The sequence below is a fragment of the Pan paniscus genome, chromosome 6 (assembly GCF_029289425.2).
Source record: "Pan paniscus chromosome 6, NHGRI_mPanPan1-v2.0_pri, whole genome shotgun sequence".
Lineage (NCBI taxonomy): Eukaryota > Metazoa > Chordata > Mammalia > Primates > Hominidae > Pan > Pan paniscus.
Window position 1 is genome coordinate 175,510,655 of NC_073255.2, and position 21,780 is coordinate 175,532,434.

Here is a 21,780-nt window from a genome sequence, read left to right on the forward strand (position 1 = left end):
CCAGGCTGGAGTGCAGTAGCATGAACGTGGCTCACTACAGCCTCAACCTCCTCCTCCTGGGCTCAACTGATCCTCTGGCTTCAGTCTCCCAAATAGCTGGAACCACAGGTGCACACTCCCATGCCTGGCTAATTTTGTTGTTGTTGTTGTTGTTGTTGTTGTTTGAGATGGAGTTTTTCTCTTATCCCCAGGCTGGAATGCAATGGTACAATCTCGGCTCACTGCAACCTCTGCCTCCTGAGTTCAAGTGATTCTCCTGCCTCAGCCTCCCAAGTAGCTGGGATTACAGGCACCCGCCACCATATCCAGCTAATTTTTTGTATTTTTGATAGAGATGGGGTTTCACCATGTTGGTCAGGCTTGTTTTGAACTCCTGACCTCAGGTGATCCACCTGCCTCAGCCTCCCAAAGTGCTAGGATTACAGGCATGAGCCACTGCGCCCTGGTCTGCCTGGCTAATTTTTAAAATTTTGGTAGAAACGGGGTCTTACCATGTTGACCAGACTGGTCTTAAACTCCTGGGCTCAGGCAATCTTCCTGCCTCAGTCTCCCAGAGTGCTGGGACTTACAGATGTGAGCCACCATGCCCAGCCAAGGCCTGTGTTTTTGTGCCACATGCCCCCACCTGCTCTCCATTACTGGCCATGACCTATTGGGTCAGGGATAGGCACTTGACCTGGAGACGATCAAATGATTGGTCAGAAGTCCACAGGGTAGCCTGGCATAAGAGGCCCTGTTTGATAGTGGTGATGGGTGCACAATATTGTGAATGTACTACATGCCATTGAATTGTTCATTTTAAAACTGTTACAGGCTGGGCATGGTGGTGCATACCTGTAATCCCAGCAGTTTGGGATGCCACGTTGGAAGGATTGCTTGAGGTCAGGAATTTGAGACCAGCCTAGGCAACAGAGTGAGACCCCCATCTCTACAAAAATAATAATAATACTAATAAATTAAAAAATAAAAAATTTACAATGGCAAATTTGAACTTATGTGTATTTTACCATAGTTTTTAAAAATTAAAAGTACAAGAAAAAATTGCCAAAAAAAATACAGGTACCTGGTAAATGTTTGTAGCAGATATAAGTCACAAATTACAAGACAAAAATATTAAGATTCTAATGGCCAGTCTGGGCAATAGAGTGAGACCTGGTCTCTACAAAAAAAGTTTTTTAAAAAATTAGCCCTGTGTGGTGGCACGTGCCTGTGGTCCCAGCTACTTGGGAGGCTGAGGTGGGAGAATCACTTGAGCCTGAAAGGTGGGGGCTCCAGTGAACCGTGATCATGCCACCCACTGCACTCCAGCCTGGGCAACAGAGGCAGAATCTGCCTCAAAAAAAAAAAAAAGAAGAAGTGGAAGAGGAAGAACAAGAGGAGGAGAAGGAAGAAAAGAAGAGGAAGAAGAAGAAGAGGAAGAAGGATAAGAAGAGGAAGAGGAAGAGGAGAAGGAAGAAAAGAAGAAGGAGGAGGAGGAGAAGGAGAAGAAGAAGAGGAAGAAGAAGAAGAGAGAAGAGAAGGAAGAAGGAGGAAGATGAAAGAAGATAATCCCAGTAGATTCACAGGCAAATTGTAGGAACAAACAATTCACAAGAGGACATGTAAATTATAATTTTGAAATCTGTAGGTATAATTTTATGCCAACTAAATTAACAAACATGGAAAAGAAAGAAGGAAGAAAGGACAGAGGAAGGGAGGAAAGAGGAAAGGAGGGAAGGAAGAAGCAATGAAAAAGAGGAGAAGTTGGCAGGAATGGAGAGAGGGAAAAAAGAAAGGAAGGAGGGAAGGGAAGAAAGGAAGGGATGAGGGAAGAGTAGAGGTGGGAATGAAGCAAGAGGAGGAAGGAAAGAATGGAGGGAAAGAAGGAGGGGAAAAGAAGGGAGGGGGAAGGAAGAAAGCCAGTAGTCATGGTGAAATCGAGATTAAACTTACTCCATTTCTTCTGCCTGCATTTCCTCATCTGGGAATAAAAATAATTCTACCTGCCGGTGGGAGAAATTGCTATTGCCTACCCAACATCAGGGTTTCCCTTGTACCTTGCTGGTGTCAGTGGCCACTGAGATGCAGGTGAAGGTTGTTGGGGCTTCAGGGAAAACCTTCTTCTGCCCCTTGTCTCTTCCTCACACCCCCTCGCTAGACTACAGGCAGGGTGGCTGGCCCTCTGGCTGGCATCTCAGGTCATGATGCAAATTGAAAGACAGAAACTTTGGACCGAATCTGGCCAGCATAAGACGGGAACAGCCTGGAAACCGAGGACCAGGAGATCTCCCGCAGCCTCGGACTGCTCACCTCCAGACACCATGTATGAAGGAAAGAAATACACCTCTTAGATCCAAGCCACTGTGATTTCTGGTCTCTGTTACTTGCAGTTTTGTGCAATTCTCAACTGATAAACTTTCTCTTAAGTGTGTGATGACAATGAAATGAGATGATGTTTATAAAATATGTCAATGTGCCATTGCATCAAAAGTCCTCATGGTAGTACTGTCTCTCATCTCTGAGCAAAGCCATCGAACAAATTTTTACAACTTCACCATAATCACAAAGCATTTACTCAGGAAATGTTTTAACGTATGTACAGGCTGGGGGCGGTGGCTCACACCTGTAATCCCAGCACTTTGGGAGGCCCGGGAGGGTGGATCACCTGAGGTCAGGAGTTTGGGACCAGCCTGGGGAACACGGTGAAACCTCGTCTCTACTAAAAATACAAAAAATTAGCTGGATATGGTAGCACATGCCTGTAGTCCCAACTACTCGGGAGGCTGAGGCAGGAGAATTGCTTGAACCCAGGAGGCGGAGGTTGCAGTGAGCTGAGATCATGCCACTGCACTCCAGCCTAGGTGACAGAGTGAAACTCCGTCTCCAAAAATTTAGCTGGGTGTGGTAGCGGGTGCCTGTAGTCCCAGCTACTTGGGAGGCTGAGGCAGGAGAATCGCTTGAACCTGGGAGGCGGAGGTTACAGTGAGCTGAGATTGTGCCATTGCACTCCATCCTGGGCGACAACAGCGAAACTCCATCTCAAAAAATAAAAAAATAATAAAAATAAAAATAAAGTATCTAAAGAGTTATCAAATACATATATGTCTCCAAAAGGCATTTATTGCTAATATTCTGCTAATATTAGAACACACTGGGATCAAATAAAAAATTACCCAAAGGGGGGAGAAAAAGTCACTTGTTTTCTAAACTAGGTTGATTTTATTTCATGGGTAAACTTGAGTGGTGTTGGGAAATTGTGACCTCAGTGTGCTACTTTCCTACTGGAAAATAAGACCTCAAAACCTCTCCAAACTAGTCACTTCATCTTACTTATGAGAGGCACGACAAAATGGATACTTTTCACCAAAATTCTCCTGTGTTCTACATTGCAAAATCAATATATTTTAGAGAAAGAAGAAGCTTTCAAACTTCAGTTCTTCCAAAGGCATAGTTGGTGCAGGGGGTGGGGTGAGGGTGGAAAAAAAGGGCTGGTGGTGAGGTGTGGCTCCGAGGAGCAAGTCAGCCCTCGCCCCGCCACCGGAACAGCGTTCAGTGCCCGTCAATTGTAACACTGGTCTTCCCAATGCACAGCCCTTGAAGATAATCAGGGCCGGGTGGGTCCCCGGTGTCAGGGGAATTTGCCAAGAGGGGGAAGAAACAAACATACAGGTTTACCTGCAACAGAGAAAGTCCTCATTCCCACCCTATTAGGATACAGAGTTTTCAACAACAGGATTCCTTTGGTGGAGCAAGTTGCAGGGCACAGGGCTGTTGGCAGGAGATTATCAGGATTGTAGCGTTCACATCTGTACCTTGGAAAGGGGCTTACTCTCCAAGTCATTAAAAGGACACTCAAACACAAACTCAAAGTTAGTTAGCATATATATGAAATGTATTTTCTTGGTAGTCTCTAGAGTTTCAGCCAAAAGCTACATGAAGAAAGAAGAGAACAACGTGTTTGAGAGATGGAGATGAGGCACATTATTGAGAGATAGAGCTTGCAATCTTAACTCAGCAATGGAACGCTGGAAAGGCTGAATTGACATCCTCTGTTCTTTGGTTCCGTATGTCTTTTTTTTTTTTTTTTTTTTTTTTTTTTTTTTTGAGACAGAGTCTTACTCTGTTGCCCAGGCTGGAGTGCTGTGGTGTGATCTTGGCTCACTGCAACCTCTGCCTCCCAGGTTCAAGCGATTCTTCTGCCTCAGCCTCCTGAGTACCTGGGATTACAGGCACCCACCACCATGCATGGCTAATTTTTTTGTATTTTTAGTAGAGACGGGGTTTCACCATCTTGGTCAGGCTGGTCTTGAACTCCTGACCTTGTGATCCACCCGCCTCGGCCTCCCAAAGTGCTGGGATTACAGGCGTGAGCCACCGCACCCGGCTGGTTTCCTGTGTCATTCTAAATCCTTTCTAACCCAGTAAGAGGATGGATGGATGGATGGATGGATGGATGGGTGGATGGATGGATGGATGGGTGGGTGGGTGGATGGATGGATGGGTGGGTGGATGGATGGATGGATGGGTGGGTGGGTGGATGGATGGATGGATGGATGGATGGATGAATGGATGGATGGATGGATGGCAGATGGATGATCAGTTAGACCAACTCAGGAAAATAGGGAATAACATGGAAAAGAATGCTTCACGTCCCTCACCATAAGTTCCTAAAAAGCTACAATGGGAAAGTAATCCATGACCTACCTTCACAAAACCTGGTGAGAAACTGATAGATTGGGGATTTTCCCTGAACTCACATGGAGTTCAAGCTTCATTAAAACAAATTCTAAAGGACTGATTGACATTTTATTCTATTGTATTTTGTTATACTGATTGTTTTTTAACCAGAAATAATTGGGCCACAGTAGATCTTTTTTAAACTGAGTTTAGTGTGTGATGTCTGATGTAATTTGTTTTGCAATATCCAAGGAAATTTTCATGCTCCATTTGCCTTCGGCCACAAACTAACAGTCAATGCCCCACCCCACCCTCTACAGCAGCAGGAAAAAATAAGTCCAGATCAATGTTGCCCACAAATTTCTCACCTCTGTATATTCCTTGGACAGCCTTCCAATTTCAGGCTCTTTTTCTCCCCTCACCGCGGCCAAGTCTTAGACGGAAATTGGAGCACAGATGGCTTCTCAGGGGTGGCCAGACTTGTGTTCCCAAGACGCCTGGCTCCCTGGTCTTATCCTCTCCTTTCAGGTCGGGTCTCAGATCAGGATTCTTTAAGGGCCAACTTCGCATTCTGGGCAAGTGAATGACACCTAGGGCACACCCTCTTCTCAGCAGCCTGCACTTGATCTCCTTTTAAAGGGGAAATTACATTTCTTGTTAAGACTGAAAGAGGCTGCCGAACTTTGGAGGAAATTACTATGTTGTTCTCAGGACAGCTGGAGGAATTTCTGAAAGAGAAGACCTAGGCAAGGGGCAGAGGGAAGCTTTGCCCTTGCAAACATTTGCTCACAGCCATTGCTTAGAATTAAGGAGCAGGTTCATGCCCATCCTGTCAGCCATATCCTGCAGGGTGGCAGGCATGCTGTAGCCCCTGGTATAGGCCATGGTGCCTGCCACCCTGGAGCTGCCTGTGCTGTACAAGGAGCAGCCTTTGCTATGCCAGGAGTCACTGAGTGGCCAGGCCATGAGCCTGTCTTGGGTCAACTCTGTGGGCCTCAATGTCCCTGCTTCTGTTCGTTATTCCCATACAGACATCAATGTGCCTGACTTCCCTGATTACTGTTGCATTGAGATTTTTGATGGGACAAAGTCTTCAAAAGAGGATAGCGAGGCTAGGAAAGGGTTCTCCTATTTGGTAACTGCAACAACTGCTGTGGGTGTCACATATGCTGCCAAGAATGTCATCTCCCAGTTTGTTTCCAGCATCAGTGCTTCTGCTGATGAGTCGGCCATGTCGAAAATTGGAATCAAGTTATTTGATATTCCAGAAGGCAAGAACATGGCTTTCAAATGGAGAGGCAAATCCTTGTTTGTATGCCACAGAACCAAGAAGGAGATTGACCAAGAACCTGCAGCTGAAGAGTCCCAGCTGAGGGCCCATAGCGTGATTTAAGGGCCAGGCACAGTGGCTCATGCCTGTAATTCCAGCACTTTGGAAGGCCGAGGTGGGCAGATCACTTGAGATCGGGAGCTCAAGACCAGCCTGGCCAACATGGCGAAACCCCATCTCTACTAAAAATACAAAATTAGCCAGGCGTGGTGGCATGTGCCTGTAATCCCAGCTACTCGGGAGGCTGAGGCAGGAAAATCACTTGAACCTGGGAGGCAGAGGTTGCAGTGAGCCGAGATTGCACCATTGCACTCCAGCCTGGGCAACACAGTGAGAATCTGTCTCAAAAAAAAAAAAAAGAAGAAGAAGAAGAAGTAAAGGATGGGCCGGGAGTGGTGGCTCACACCTGTAATCCAAGCACTTTGGGAGGCCAAGGCGGGTGAATCACTTGAGGTCAGGAGTTCGAGACCAGCCTGGCAAACATGGTGAAACTCCGTCTCTACTAAAAATACAAAAATTAGTCAGGCGTGGTGGTCCATGCCTGTAATCCCAGCTACTTGGGAGAATGAGGCAGGAGAACTGCTTGAACCTGGGAGGCGGAGGTTGCAGTGAGCCAAGATTGCACCACTGCACACTCCAGCCTGGGAGACAGAGTGAGACTCTGTCTAAAAAAAAAAGATAAAAAAGGAGTAAAGACTGAGTGCAATGCCTATCAGGGTAACCCATTCGAGTTTCTTTACTAGGCGTTTGCATTCATCCTGTTGTGCACCTATTGCAAATGAAGATTTTGGTGGTGATTACTGCCCTTGCTGGGGGTCACACAGATGCATCTGGGAGGATCTGGAAGGGGCCTGCACCTCTTGAGCTTGGAGCTCCTTCATATGAGTTCACCAGTGAGGACACAGTCATTGTTGGTTAGAGACTGGGACTCAAGCTGTAGGCTCCTTTCAGTCTTTGCGTCACTGTAGAAGAGTTATTTGAGAGCAAGCCTTCTGAACTTCAAGTTGCTTGATTTGAAATATTTAAGAAGTGATAACATATTTGCAAACATTACTGTGAAGTAAATTGAATTTAATGTTGAATACGTTCAAGCATTCACTTAATAAAACAACTGTTAAACACTGTTACGCTGTCATACACTTGAAAGGTGCAATGTCTTTTAGGTAGTTCTAATTTTTTACTTTAAAAAAATTTTTTTTATTTTTTTGAGATGGTGTCTCGCTCTGTCTCCCAGGCTAAAGTGCAGTGGCATGATCTCGGCTTACTGCAACCTCTGCCTCCCGGGTTCAAGTGATTCTCCTGCCTCAGCCTCCTGAGTAGCTGGGATTACAGGCATACGCCACCATGCCTGGCTAATTTTCATACGTTCAGTAGATGTGGAGTTTCACCAGTTGGCCAGGCTGGTCCCAAAATCCTGGCCTCAAGCAATTCACCCACCTCGACCTCCCAAAGTGCTGGGATTACAGGCGTGAGCCACCATGCCTGGCCTAATTCTAATTTAAAACTACACAGTGGTATATAAAAATTTAAAAAAAAAATAGAATTAAGGATCAACAGGCTGGTGATCCATTTAAGCACAGTGTTCTTTTTAGACAGTTGTTGAGAAGGACAGTAGTGAGCTGAGAACCTGAAAATCGTCCACTGGCCATGGCGGCATGGGATTGGTAGATTTCTTATCCCCACATTTGCATGCTGTCTTAGTCTATTCTCCCAGTTCAACCATCACTGACAGTATCTCCTCCACACCCAGGGCTTTACAACCACCTTTTCTACAGTCCAGAGAGGTGGAGATCATTATTTCCATTCGGCAATGAGGGGAACAACTCCATTTCTTTCCTGAGGGCACTCATGATAAAGCATCAACGTTGGGACTCAAACATGTACACCTACTGACCTTAGCTATCATTCTTTTGCTCAATTTCATTAAGTGAATATTGAGCATCTAATATGTGCCTTCCACTGTGCTGGAAAAGTCATGATACTGACATGGAAGGTGACACAGAAGCTTCCTTTTAGGTTTGAGCAATGCCGCTTCCATGAGCACCAGTCAGCTTTACCACACACAGGGCACGTAGGCACTTAAAAAACAGGGTCTCATCCAAAGCATATTTTGAATTTAATCAGCTCTTTTAGAACTTTACTAACAATGAAAATTTAGAACTGGCCAGATGCGGTGGCTCACACCTGTAATCCCAGCACTTTGGGAGGCCAAGGCGGGCGGATCACTTGAGGCCAGGATTTCGAGACACCAGCCTGGCCAACACGGTGAAACCACGTCTCTACTAGAAGTACAAAAATTAGCCATGCATGGTGGCGGTTGCCTGTAATCCCAGCTACTCAGGAGGCTGAGGCTGGAGATTGCTTGAACCTGGGAGGCCGGAGGTCACAGTGAGCTAAGATTGCACCACTAAACTCCAGCATGTCCCTGAGACAGAGTGAGGCCCTGTCTCAAAAAAAAAAAAAAAAAAGACGAAGAAAGAAAAAGAAAATTTTAAATTAAATAAGATACTATTATTTTGTTAATTGTAAAAGCACTAAAAAAAAAAAAGATAATTATACTTAATTCTATCAGTATAGTTACCATGAAGATAATAATCTGCATGGATAAAGTCCATTCAGACAAAACAGTCAGTGGGGCCGGGTGCTCATGCCTGTAACCCCAGCACTTTGAGAGGCTGAGGCAGGAGGATAGCTTGAGCCCAGGAATTCAAGACCAGCCCGGGCAACACAGTGAGACACCCCCTACCCACGGCAACTCTACAAAAAAACTAAAAAATATTAGCTGGGCATGGTGGTACACACCTGTAGTCCCAGCTCGTCAGGAGGCTGAGGTGGGAGGAACATTTGAGCTTGGGAGGCTGAGGCTGCAGTGAGCTGTGATCTCGCCGCTGCACTCCAGCCTGGGCAAGAGTGAGACCCTACCTCTCTCTATATATATGCAAACATATATATCTTGTTTATCACATATATCATATATGATATATATCTTGTGTATCATATATATATCTTATCGGACTCTTAGGAGTTTGCTAGTGCAGGCACTTAAGAAATGACTAATGACTTTGGTGCCCACAGAGCCAGGGAGTAACGGGCCAGACCTCTTGGTGGTTTCCCTCCTAGCACACCATTTTCTGAACTTGTCGAAGCCTCCAAATCTCTTTCTCCAGTTACTCCAGCATAACGTGCATTGACAGTAAACAACGTCCTCAATGATGTCATGTTGCCACACTTCATTTCACAGGATTTAGCATCCAGAGAGCCACACCGGGGGCGGCCCTCCCTCCAAACAGAGAACATTATCCCTTCTTCCTCAGTGAAAATTCATGAGAAAGTTCCTAAGCTTGTAATGCTTAGCCCTAGACAACGGAAAAAGGTGTTTGAGGAAGGAGGAAATACAATATACATGATCCTTCTCTGGGATTAGTTTGTGTAGCTCTATTGTTCAGCTTCGGCCTATAATTGTCAGTAGTAAATGGTATGGAATAATTTTTTTTTTTTTCGAGATGGAGTCTTGCTCTGTCACCCAGGCTAGAGTGAGGTGACTTGATCTCGGCTCACTGCAACCTCCACCTCCTGGGTTCAAGCAATTCTCCTGCATCAGCCTCCCAAGTAGCTAGGATTACAGGCACCTGCCACCATGCCCAGATAATTTTTTATTTTTAATAGAGATGGGGTTTTAACATATTGGTCAGGCTGGTCTCAGATTCCCAACTTCAGGTATTCTACCCGCCTCAGCCTCCCAAAGTGCTGGGATTACGGGCGTGAGTCACTGTGCCCAGACTGGTATGGAATAATTTTGAGTAAAAACATCTTTTTTTTTTTTTTTTTGAGATGGAGTTTTGCTCTTTTGCCCAGGCTGGAGTGAAGTGGTGCGATCTCGGCTCACTGTAACCTCAGCCCCCCAGGGTTCAAGCGATTCTCCTGCCTCAGCCTCCCAAGTAGCTGGGATTACAGGCACCTGCCACCAAGCCCAGCTAATTTTTGTATTTTTAGTAGAGACGGGGTTTCACCATGTTTGCCAGGCTGGTCTCGAACTCCTGACCTTGGGTGATCCACCCGCCTTGGCCTCCCAAAATGCTAAGATTACAGGCGTGAGTCACTGTGCCTGGCCGAATAAAGACATCTTAAGGAAAAAGTGAATGACTCAGATGTTTATTTTCTCAAATACAATATTTAAAATATTGCAAGAAGACCTCTGTTTAGCATTCTCCCCTCGTTTGTCAATTATTTTATTATTTGAGAATTAATACCCCACATGAAGACAATATCACTTGCCAAAGTCCTTCCTCTGACGTGGTTAAGTCGTATCAAATCCACAGGCTGACGTCCAAATAATACACAGCTTCATGCTTCAGGTGAGCCAAGAACAACCTTCCCATTGAGCGCCTTGCAGGGGCTGATACCAAAGACAAGACTGAACTTCCTTCATTGGCATGGTGACCACCGTGGGAGGTGCAGCCCTCAGCCTACTCCTCGGCTGTGCCATCCAGGATGTGTTTAAAGGAGAATGGAGAAAACTTGTAACCATCCCCGACATAGAACTTGTTCTGGAACTCAACCCTGTTGTTGAGGGGAGGCCGTGGGGTAAGAAATGGGAGATTGAAACACATCAGTTAGAGGCTGGAAGGTGGAGGGAAGGAGGAAGCAGAGCATTTGTAAAATCAAGAACAAAGTCAGAAGGGTTGGCCACGGCAGGCACCCAGGCTGATGGCTGCCATGAGAATCCTGAGGATTTTTTTTTTTTTTTTTTTTTTTGAGACAGAGTCTTGCTCCATCACCCAGGCTGGAGTGCAGTGTCGTGATCTTGGCTCACTATAACCTCCGCCTCTCAGGTTCAAGAGAGATTCTCCTGCCTCAGCCTCCTGAGTAGCTGGGACTATAGGCATATACCACCATGCCTAGCTAATTTATATGTGTGTGTGTGTGTGTGTGTATATAAAATATCATATATTATTATATATAATATTATATATACATCAATATTAATATATTAATATATAATATATTATATAATATATTATATTATATATTACATTATATATTATATTATATATTACATTATATAATATAATACATTATATTATATATTACATTATATAATATAATACATTATATTATATATTATATAATATAATACATTATATTATATATTATATAATATAATACATTATATTATATATTATATAATATAATACATTATATACTATATTATATACTATATTATATTATATATTATATTATATATTATATATATTTTTTTTTTTGAGAAAGAGTTTTGCTCTTGTGGTCCAGACTGGAGTGCAATAGTGCGATCTCAGCTCACTGCAACCTCTGCCTCCCAGGTTCAAGCAATTCTCCTGCCTCAGCTTCCGAGTAGCTGGGATTACAGACGCCCACCACCATGCCCAGCTAATTTTTGTATTTTTAGTAAACACCAGGTTTTGCTATGTTGGCCAGGCTGGTCTCGAACTCCTGACCTCAGGTGATCCACACACCTCGGCCTCCCAAAGTGCTGGGATTGCAGGTGTAAGCCACTGCACCCAGGCCATGAATCTGAGGATTTTTTAAGCCCTTCTCTCATCTGTCTCTTACCACCTTCCCCTTCCCCTCCCCTTCATTTCCTCCAGGCCTCTCTGCTTGTGGGCTCATGGCCACAGCATAACAACTCTTCCCTCATGGAAGGAGCTTCCCCACCCCCATGACGAGCCAAGACACCCTCACTGTGCAGCACTCTCTCATGTCATTTTCCATTTCCAGCTAATTCTAAAATGTGGGACTCACATATTATAGAACGCAAAGACCCTTGACCTGTATTTTTGTAACTCACATAACTGATACCATGTCGGATGATTTATGTTTTGTTTTATTTATTTATTTATTTATTTATTTATTTATTTATTTATTTTGAGACGGAGTCTCGCTCTGTTGCCCAGGCTGGAGTGCAGTGGCTCCATCTCAGCTCACTGCAAGCTCCACCTCCCGGGTTCCAGCCATTCTCCTGCCTCAGCCCCTTGAATAGCTGGGATTACAGGCGTGCGCCACCACCCGAGCTAATTTTGTATTTTTAGTAGAGACGGGGTTTCTCCACGTCGGTCAGGTCACAAACTCCTGACCTCAGCTGATCCGCCCGCCTTGGCCTCCCAAAGTGCTGGGATTACAGGCATGAGCCACCATGCCCAGCCTCATTTATGTTTTATTAAGTTACAGAGTTCAGTTCGTCTCCTCAATGACATGGAGGGGAATGACGTCATCATGGAGGCAGGGGATGCTGTGGCTCTCCTCACTCAGTACATGAAGTGCAAAGGCTTCTTTATGAATAGTGGCCACAGAGGGAGGAAGAAAACATCAGGGCAAGCTGGGTACAGTCTCTGCAGCTGAAGGGCATGCACTGCACACTCAGAATTCTTGGTTGAAATGTAACTTGGAAGACAACCAGAGGCCTAAACATGTTTCCATATTCAGCAACCTAACAACGGCTGATTGTCACTGGATACATCTGTGCATGTCCAGGGCTCCCGGTGAGCGTCTCCCTCCTGGTGGTACCCTCCTTCTCTTTCCACTTTTGAGATTTTCATACCTTGTTGGTGTAACTCCTCTACTCAGCAACAAGAGCCAAACATCCCAGATTCTCTGGGCGCAGTGGCTCATGCCTGTAATCCCAGCACTTTGGGAGGCTGAGGCAGATGAATCACTTGAGGCCAGGAGTTTGAGACCAGCCTGGCCAACATAGGGGAACCCCATCTCTACTAAAAATACAAAAAATAGTCGGGTGTGATGGTGCATGCCTGTAATCCCAGCACTTCAGGAGGCTGAGGCGGGTGAATCACTTGAGGCCAAGAGTTCGAGACCAGCCTAGCAAACATGGGGAAACCCCGTCTCTGCCAAAAATACAAAACTTAGCTGGGCATAGTGGCAGACGCCTGTAATCCCAGCTACTCAGGAGGCTGAGGCAGGAGAATCGCCTGAACCCGGTAGGTGGAGGTTGCAGTGAGCCAAGATTGCACCACTGCATTCCAGCCTGGGCAACAAAGTGAGAGCCTGTCTCAAAAAAAAAAAAAAAGCCAAATATTCCAGATTTTCTAAGCATGTCTTCTGTGAGCCTATCTCAGATGCCACCTTGCCAATACTTGGAAATGTCACTTGGGTTAAAGCCAATTGTAATAACAAATGAACACTGATCATCTAAAAGGGAAGAAGTAAATGAGAACTAACATATATGAGAGTCTGAATAAGTATGAATGAGTGTGTGTGTATATATGTATATATACATATATATACACATATATTACATCATTTAATATTACACCAACAGATGACTAAACTAAGGCTCCAAAGAGGTATGTAAGCTGCTAAAGTCACACACAGCTCACGATCTGAACCCAGTCGGCTGGCCCCACAGCCCACTCCCTTTCCCAACACCACATTGAGCTTCCAGGGGACAACCATCCTTACCAGTGCAGTCGCAGGGCGTGCAGGAAAGCAGAGAGGCCCTCCATGATCAGAAGGATGGCTACTGTCAGGACAGCAAATACGGCAAAAATAATAAAAACCCCGACGATTCCTCCCCAGCCTCGCGTCTGAAGGCCGCTGTTCATCACCATAGTCCAGAGCACTTCAGACAGTTCTGCAAGGTACGAGAAACCACTGGGATTATCTTGTAAATGCAGATTGTTATTTATTGTATTTTCTCATCTTTTTAATTAAAAAAATACATATTTTTTAAATAGAGACAGGGTCTCACTCTGTTGCCTAGGATGGTCTCCAACTCCTGGCCTGAAGCAATCCTCCTGTCTCAGCCTCCCAAAGTGCTGGGAAATCAGGCGTGAGCCACCACATCCAGCCCAGATTATTATTATTTTATTATTTTTTTTTGAGACAGGTTCTCACTGTGTCACCCAGGCTGGAATGCCATAGTGCAATTATGGCTCATTGCAGTCTTGACCTCACAGGCTCCAGTGATCCTCCCACCTCAGCCTCCTAAGTAGCTGGGACCACAGAAGTGTGCCGCCACTGTCTGTTAATTTTTTTTTTTTTTTGAGACAGAATTTCGCTCTTGTCGCCCAGTCTGGAGTGCAATGGCGTGATCTTGGCTCACTGCAACCTCTACCTCCCGAGTTCAAGCAATTATCCTGCCTCCGCCTCCCGGGTAGCTGGGACTACAGGTGTATGCAACTACATCCAGCTAATTTTTGTATATTTAGTAGAGATGGGGTTTCACCACGGTGGCCAGGGTGGTCTCGATCTCTTGACCTCATGATCCACCCGCCTCGGCCTCCAAAGTGCTGGGATTACAGGCGTAAGCCACCGCGCCCAGCCACAGCCTCTTCTTTGACCAGGAAGTGGTTACATGAGTGTTTGCTTTACAAAAATCCATTAGGCTGAATATATATTTTATGCATTTTTGTAAACATGCTATATTTCAAAGTAAAAATGTTTTTAAAAAGATTGAAATCCTAACCACATTTCAAAAAACGTTTAGCTAATATTTATTCAGTCACTGCAATGTACAAGGGCACATGCCAGGTACTGAGCGCAGGAGGTGAATTCAGCCTCACTCGGGAAAGTGGCTCTTTTCATTCTTTGGTGGTCACGGGTCCCCTCTGGAATCTGAAGAAAGTCATGAATCCTTTCCCCAGAAAAATGCACACAGAGACGCCCAACAACATCTTATACGTAGTTTCAGGGGATTTACAGAAAGCCTGAAGTTCAGCCACAGACTCGAAATTAAGAGCCAAGTCAGAGGAATTCGAAGCAGTTTACACATATTATCCCAGTAAGGCCCATATCAACCCTATAAATTAGGTTTTATGATGCCCATCTCATAGATAAGGAAACTAAAGTTCCGAAAAGTTCAGGGGCAAATGCCACACAGCCCCCTCTGGCCTGTTCCTATGACACCCCCCCCCCCACTTCCCTACCTCTGGCCTGTTCCTATGACACCCCCCCCACTTCCCTACCCGTTACCTCCTCAGCTGTTTCCCACACCCCCAGCTCTAAAGGTCTTTTCTACACATTTCTTACATGCCCATGGAGTCTCTCAAAGGCTGACAGTCGGGGAATGTTTTAAAAGGCCCTGAGGGGAGTGAAATCCAAGAGGAGGGAGGTCATGGATGGGGATCGGAAAAAACCCGGACTCGTAGCTGAGTCCCTGTCCCCAGCTAACTGCCCTACAAGGGCTCTCACTGTCCAACCTATGCAAGTAAGGGTCCATGCTTAGGTGTCCCTGGTCACAGAGCACGTGTGAATGCTTCTTCCCTAGTTATCATGCCCAACAGCCTGGGACACGCACCTTGCAGGGAAATAGCATCATTACATCCTTGGCTTGAGATTTGAAGGCCCCTGCTAAAAGGTCACAATGATGTAGCCCAGAGAGACACAGGCCTGCCACTAGCAAGTGGCTATCAGAACATGATAAAAGCAGAGACATGGAATGCAAGGAAGAGGACCCCTATTTGCTTGCTGCCTCCCAAGATCTGGTTTTCTGCTTGCTACAGTGATGCAGAGTCTTTCATCAATGGGAGCAGCTTCACCCCCATCGGGTTAGACCCGTACCTGAGATTTACAGTAGAAACTCCAGTGCTTAGCATTCGTGTGATCTTCACAGCTCAGGCTATGTTCGTTTCCTTGCACAAACTCACATACGCAGACTTTCACGTGCACACGAATACTCAGATGCACACACTCAGCCCTGCGCGTACCCGCAGCACAGACACCCATGAGCATGTCTTTACTCCTGTGCACTGATGTGCATTCGTGTGAAGTGGCTATCCCATGACTGTCACCCACTTTGTTCCTTTTTTTCTTTTTTCGAGACAGAGTCTCGCTCTGTCACCCAGGCTGGAGTGCAGTGGTGTGATCTCGGCTCACTGTAACTTCCAGCTCCCAGGTTCAAGTGATTCTCCTGCCTCACCCTCCCGAGTAGCTGGGATTACAGGCGTGTGCCACCACACCCAGCTAATTTTATATTTTTAGTAGAGAGGGGGTTTTACCATGTTGGCCAGGCTGGTCTCGAACTCCTGACCTCAGGTAATCCCCCCACCACCTTGGCCTCCCAAAGTGCTGGGATTATAGGTGTGAGCCACCACGCCCAGCCCCACTTTGTTCCTTAAAGTGGATCTCAGCGCTTCAAGTCATCCGTGATCCTGATGTTGGTTTTCAGCTCCAACCTCAGCAGTAGTTTGAAGGACTTGGGTCATACCAGGGATGAGTCTAAATAAGACAGGAGGAATTTTGGCCAGAGGACACCCCAACACATGGTGCCAAACTCTGGCCTAGGGACCTGAGATTTAGAGGGTAAGTTGTTATTGCAACAGAGTTTAGCCTAACCTGACCAGTGCAGGAGGCTAACTACTAGGACCACTGATGAAAGCCCCGGCACACAAAGGTTAAATTTCTTGTATAAGTTACTCAGCCAAAAGTGGTAGAAAAGGAACCAGAATTTAAGTCAGTGTTTTAATTTTTTCCCCATTTTTCCACATATTACCTCTTTAAGCAACTGTGTTAGTATGGACTGGAAGCCACGTCTAGCAGGGACTTCTAGAATGACCCAGTGGGTGAATCAGGGCAGGCAGCCATGAACCATATGGGTTTTTAGGAATCAAATGACCCCCTCGGTGTGTGTATGGGCTGGCCAGAGGACACCCCGACACATAGGGCCAAGAATACCAAAACTCCTCCTCCTGTCTTATCTAGACTCAGCCCTATGATGACTCAAGTCCTCCAACTACTGCTGGGGTTAGAGCTGAAGACCAACATTACCACCACTGACTGCACGAAGCGCTGACATCCACTCTAAGGAACAAGTAGGTGACAGTCCTGGGACAGCCACTTCACATGAATGCACAGCAGTGCACAGGAGTAAAGACATGCGGCCGGGTGTGGTGGCTCACGCCTGTAATTCCAGCATTTTGGGAGGCCGAGGTGGGCAGATCACGAGGTCAAGAGATCGAGACCATCCTGGCCAACATGGTGAAACCCCGTCTCTACTGAAAATACAAAAATTAAAAAAAAAAAAAAATTAGCTGGGCATGGTGGTGTGCACCTGTAGTCCCAGCTACTCAGGAGGCTGAGGCAGAAGAATTGCTTGAATCTGGGAGGCGGAGGTTGCAGTGAGCCGAGATCACGCCATGGCACTCCAGCCTGAAAAAAAAAAAAAAAAAAAAAAAGACATGCTTATGGGTGTCTGTGCTGCAGCCAGTTGCAGGGCTGAGTGTGTGCATCAGCGTTCATGTGCATGTGAAAGTGTGTGTATGTGAGTTTGTGGGAGGAAATGAACACAGCTGAGCTGTGAAGATCACACGAATGCTGAGTACTGGAGTTTCGTTTCTATCCATTCAGCACACACCTTGGCCTGGCTTCTCTGTTCTAGGCATTATGCTCAGTGCCAGGAATGCTAAGATAAAAGTCAGGTTCTTTGCTTTCAAGGAGCTCATAGCCCAGTAGGAAGACAGGCTAATCAAGACAATTATAATTGAAGCTAGGTTAAGAGCATGCCCCAGAACCACAGGAAGGCATCTTCCAGACTGGGGGACTAGGAAAGAAGATTTCCAGCTGAGTTATGAAGGACGAATTAAATATCAGATAGAGAGAGAATTAAAGAAGGGACTATTTCAGGCAAGGGGGCTGCAGGGGCAAACACACAGAGGGGCCCAGGGAGTACTGCGTCTTCAGGAGATAGTTATTCAGGCCAGGCACAATGGCTCACACCTGTAATCCCAGCACTTTGGGAGGCCAAGGCAGGAGGACTGTTTGAGCCCAGAAGTTCAAGACAAGCCTGGGCAACATGTCAAAACCCTGTCTCTACCAAAAAAAAAAAAAGTTCGCCAAGTGTATTGGTGTGTGCCTATAGTCCCTGCTACTTGGGAGGCCAAGACAGGAGAACTGCTTGAGCCCAAGAGTTTGAGGCTAGCCTAGGCAAAAAGGCAAAACCCTATCTCTACCAAAAAAAAAAAAAAATACAAAAATTGGCCCAGGCATGGTGGCATGCACCTGTGGTCCCAGCTACTTGGGAAGCTGAGGCGGTAGAATGACATGAGCCTGGGAGCTCGAGGCCGTGATAGCGCCACTGCACTCCATCCTGGGCAACAGAGGGAGACCCTGTCTTAGGAAAAAAAAAAAAAAAAAAAAAGCGCTCCTCAGGGCCACTGCATATGAAACAGATGGGTCTGGAGCGCTGGTAGGCACTAAGGAAAACTGACAAGAAACAAGACTGGAGAAGGACCCAGAGATCAAGATGGGGCTTACAAGTGAGTTGGTGAGTCATGATTCCTGACGTTAGGCAACCCCAGGGGCTCGGATCTTTATCAAAACTGTATTTCCAATGCCTGAAATCCCAGCACTTTGGGAGGCTGAGGCAAGAGGATCCCTTGAGGCCAGGAGTGTGAGATCAGCCTGGGCAACATAGTGAGACCTTGTCTCTTTTAGATAGACAGATAGATAGATAGATAGATAGACAGACAGACAGACAGACAGACAGGCAGGCAGATGATAGATAGATAGATACAATTGTATTTCTGGGCCTGGCCCGACTGATCCTGGACTGCTGTGAATTCACAAAGGTGGTGAGCACTTCCTGACGGTCAGCTCAGCAGGCAGCCAACTGACTCCCAGCAATGCTCATAACCAAGGCAGGCCTTCTCTTAAAGGTCAGCACCTTGCAGAGGGGCATGGTAGCCTGAAAAAATATGTTCCCCCATCCCCAAAGATGTCTACATCCTAATCCTAATCCTAATAACCTGTCAACATACTATATTACATGGCAACAGTGGCTTTGCAGATGAGATTAAGCCAAGAATCCTGAGAGAGGGGCATTATCCCGGATTATCTGGATATGCCCAATGTCATCACTAGAGTCTTTGTAAGAGGAAGGCAGGAGAGTCACAGTCAGAGAAAAAGGAGATTTGATGCTGGAAGCAGAGGTTGAAGTGATGCAAAGAGGAGCTGCAAGCCACGGAATGCAGGCAGCCTCAAGAGGCTGGAAAGGCCAGGAAACAAATTCTACCTGCAGCCTGCAGCAGGAGCACGGCTGCCCACGCCTTGATTTTAGGACTCTGGCTTCAAAAACTGGAAGACACCAAATTTGTGTTGTTGGGTTTTTTGTTTGTCTGTTTGTTTGAGACGGAGTCTCACTCTGTAGCCCAGGGTGGAGTGCAGTGATGTGATCTCGGCTCACTGCGACCTCTGCCTTCCGGGTTCAAGCAATTCTCCTGCTTCAGTCTCCGAGTAGCTAGAGTTACAGGCACCACCCACCATGCCCAGCTAATTTTTGTATTTTCAGTAGAGACGGGTTTCACCATGTTGGCCAGGCTGATCTTGAACTCCTGGGCTCAAACAATTCGCCCAAACTCTGCCTCCCAAAGCTCTAGGATTACAGGTGTGAGCCACCGTGCCCGGCCAAATTTGTGTTGTTTTAAGCCACGAGTGTTTGTGACAATTTGTTACAGCAGCAGTAGGAGACTATTAATACAGAGGGTGACCACCCCAGCAACGTGCAGCCAGACCCACAGAAAAGGCACCTGTGCCTGGGAAAGAAGAGTCATTCTTTTGGCAAACATCCACAAATAGCTCGGAGAAGTCACCTTTACTTCCAAATACATTGCACCTATTTCCTGGGGTGTTGGGGAGAGCTGACTGTCCCCGCGATGGGCTGCTCACTCACGTGCATGAGCCAGGCTGAGGGCCCAGAGCCGCAGGTAGGAGGCTGTGTTTGAAATGCAGCCCAGGCAGTACTCGATGGTGTGGATGGCTTGGTGGACAAAGACGTCTCCAAAGTTGAACTGAAAGACGGAATTGTTTATTTTACTTCATTGAGAACTTTCTACACAAAAGTTATTCCAAATGATGCAAAGATGAATAAGACATGGGCTTTGCTGTTCAGACACTTTCAGTCTAACTAGGGGAAAAGAAATAGTAATAGACTTAGAGAAAGAATTATCAGGACAAAGTCATATGTTATGTGTGTCTTAACGTTCCCCAGCAATAGCTGAAAAAAAGCTCAAAGACGACAACTGGGTGGTAAGGGGAGATGAGATTTGTGCTGTGCCAGGAAGGCTGGGTAGGAATGTGACTTGAAGGACAAGAAATTGTTCCTGAGGAGCAACAGGATCCCTGGTTGGGAAAGAAACAGGTAGCTGGGAATATCACCTAGTCAAGTCGGAAAGAAAACAATTTGGCTGGAACTGGGAGCTTGTTTAGGTGAGGAATAGAAGACAGTGCTCCTGTGAGGAAGTTTCTAGAAAGGCAAGCTATGGGTAAAGTTGAAGAAACAACCTGGATTCAGTGAGGAGCCATAGAGGCAGGTTACTCTGGTAGCATCATAGTTTAGAGAAGGGACAGCCTTAAAGAAAAAAAAAAAGGACAATTTGGTTATGAGCTCAGTAACACAGGAAAGAAGTAAATAACAGAACGAAGAAGACAGCCATAGCTCATTCTCCCCTCATGCTCTCTGATGTGACAGGGAAAGGGTCTTGCTCTGTCACTCAGGCTGGAATGCAGTAGCACAATCATAGCTCACTGCAGCCTTGACCTCCCAGGTTCAGGTGATCCTCCCATCTCAGCCTACCGAGTAGCTGGGACTACAGGCATGCATCACCATACCTGGCTAATTTTTGTATTTTTTGTAGAGATGGGGTTTCACCATGTTGCCCAGGCTGGTCTGGAACTCCTGGCCTCAAGCAATCTGCCTGCCTCAGCCTCCCAAAGTGCTGGGATTACAGGTGTGAGCCACTGTGCCTGGCCATGGGGGACAATTGACTGGTGCTGTACATGCCCTCAAGTTGCTCACAGCCTAGTCAGGAGAATATGTAGAAGGGTTCCCATGCCACACTCTGGGAAGCGCAATGACCAGGGCATGCAGTGGTATCGTGGGAACACAGAGAAGGCCCCTTACCCACTCAGGGCCAGGGCAGCCAGGGCTCTGAGGCTCCTAAGCCCAAGTAGCTGGAAGAATGACATTGACAGAGGAGGTGGGCAGTTGACTCTCCACATGCTGAGTTTCAGATGGCAGTGGGCCTTATCAGTAGACACTCTGCACATGAGAGCTCAGGTGGAACTACCGGAGCCCCGAAGAAAAGTCCCGGCTGGAAATGGACTCCTGAGACTGCATCTGCAGGAGGATGGAGGAGATCAACAAGGGAAAGATCAAGGAAAGAGGAGATCACGCCTGTAATCCCAGCACTTCGGGAGACCAAGGCAGGTGGCTCACAAGGTCAAGAGATCGAGACCATCCTGGCAAACATGGTGAAACCTCGTCTCTACTAAAAATTAAAAAGTTAACCGGGTGTGGTGGCGTGCACCTGTAATCCCAGCTACTCAGGAGGCCGAGGCAGGAGAATCGCTTGAACCTGTTAGGTGGAGGTTGCAGTGAGCCGAGATCTCGCCACTGCACTCCAGCCTGGCAACAGAGTGAGACTCTGTCTAAAAAAAGAAAAAGAAAAAGAAAAAGAAAAGAAAGAGGCGCTCCCAGCCTTGGGAAACATCTTCATTCAGAGATAACAAAACAAGGCCGGGCACGGTGGCTCATGCCTGTAATCCCAGCACTTTGGGAGGCCAAGGCAGGTGGGTGACTTGAAGTCAGGAGTTTGAGACCAGCCTGGCCAACATGGTGAGACCCTACCTCTACTAAAAACGCAAAAATTAGACAGGCCTGGTGGCGCATGCCTGTAGTCCCAGCTACTTGGGAGGCTGAGGCAGGAGAATCGCTTGAACCCGGGAGGCGGAGGTTGCAGTGAGCTGAGATCCTGCCACTGCACTCCAGCCTGGGTGACACAGTGAGACTCTGTCTCGGGGAAAAAAAA

At 46.5% G+C, this 21,780-nt stretch overlaps 2 protein-coding genes across 2 annotated transcripts in view; one reads left to right on the plus strand and one right to left on the minus strand.

Moving 5' to 3' along the window:
* The first annotated feature begins 5,493 nt into the window (after window positions 1–5,493).
* Window positions 5,494–6,079, plus strand: LOC100982513 (cytochrome b-c1 complex subunit Rieske, mitochondrial-like). The gene has a single exon (XM_055115425.1). It carries the CDS (start codon window positions 5,540–5,542, stop codon window positions 6,047–6,049), a length of 510 nt encoding a protein of 169 aa, XP_054971400.1. The 5' UTR covers window positions 5,494–5,539; the 3' UTR covers window positions 6,050–6,079.
* A 4,328-nt stretch (window positions 6,080–10,407) lies between these two features.
* Window positions 10,408–21,780, minus strand: part of ATP6V0A4 (ATPase H+ transporting V0 subunit a4) — a 65,302-nt gene continuing 53,929 nt past the window's right edge. Inside the window, exons 18-20 of the mRNA XM_034965062.3 lie at window positions 19,644–19,761; window positions 13,439–13,610; window positions 10,408–10,546 (exon numbers count right to left, since the gene is read on the minus strand). Coding sequence (XP_034820953.2) covers window positions 10,453–10,546; window positions 13,439–13,610; window positions 19,644–19,761 — 384 coding nt within the window. The 3' untranslated portion in view covers window positions 10,408–10,452. The remainder of the gene's footprint in view (window positions 10,547–13,438; window positions 13,611–19,643; window positions 19,762–21,780) is intronic.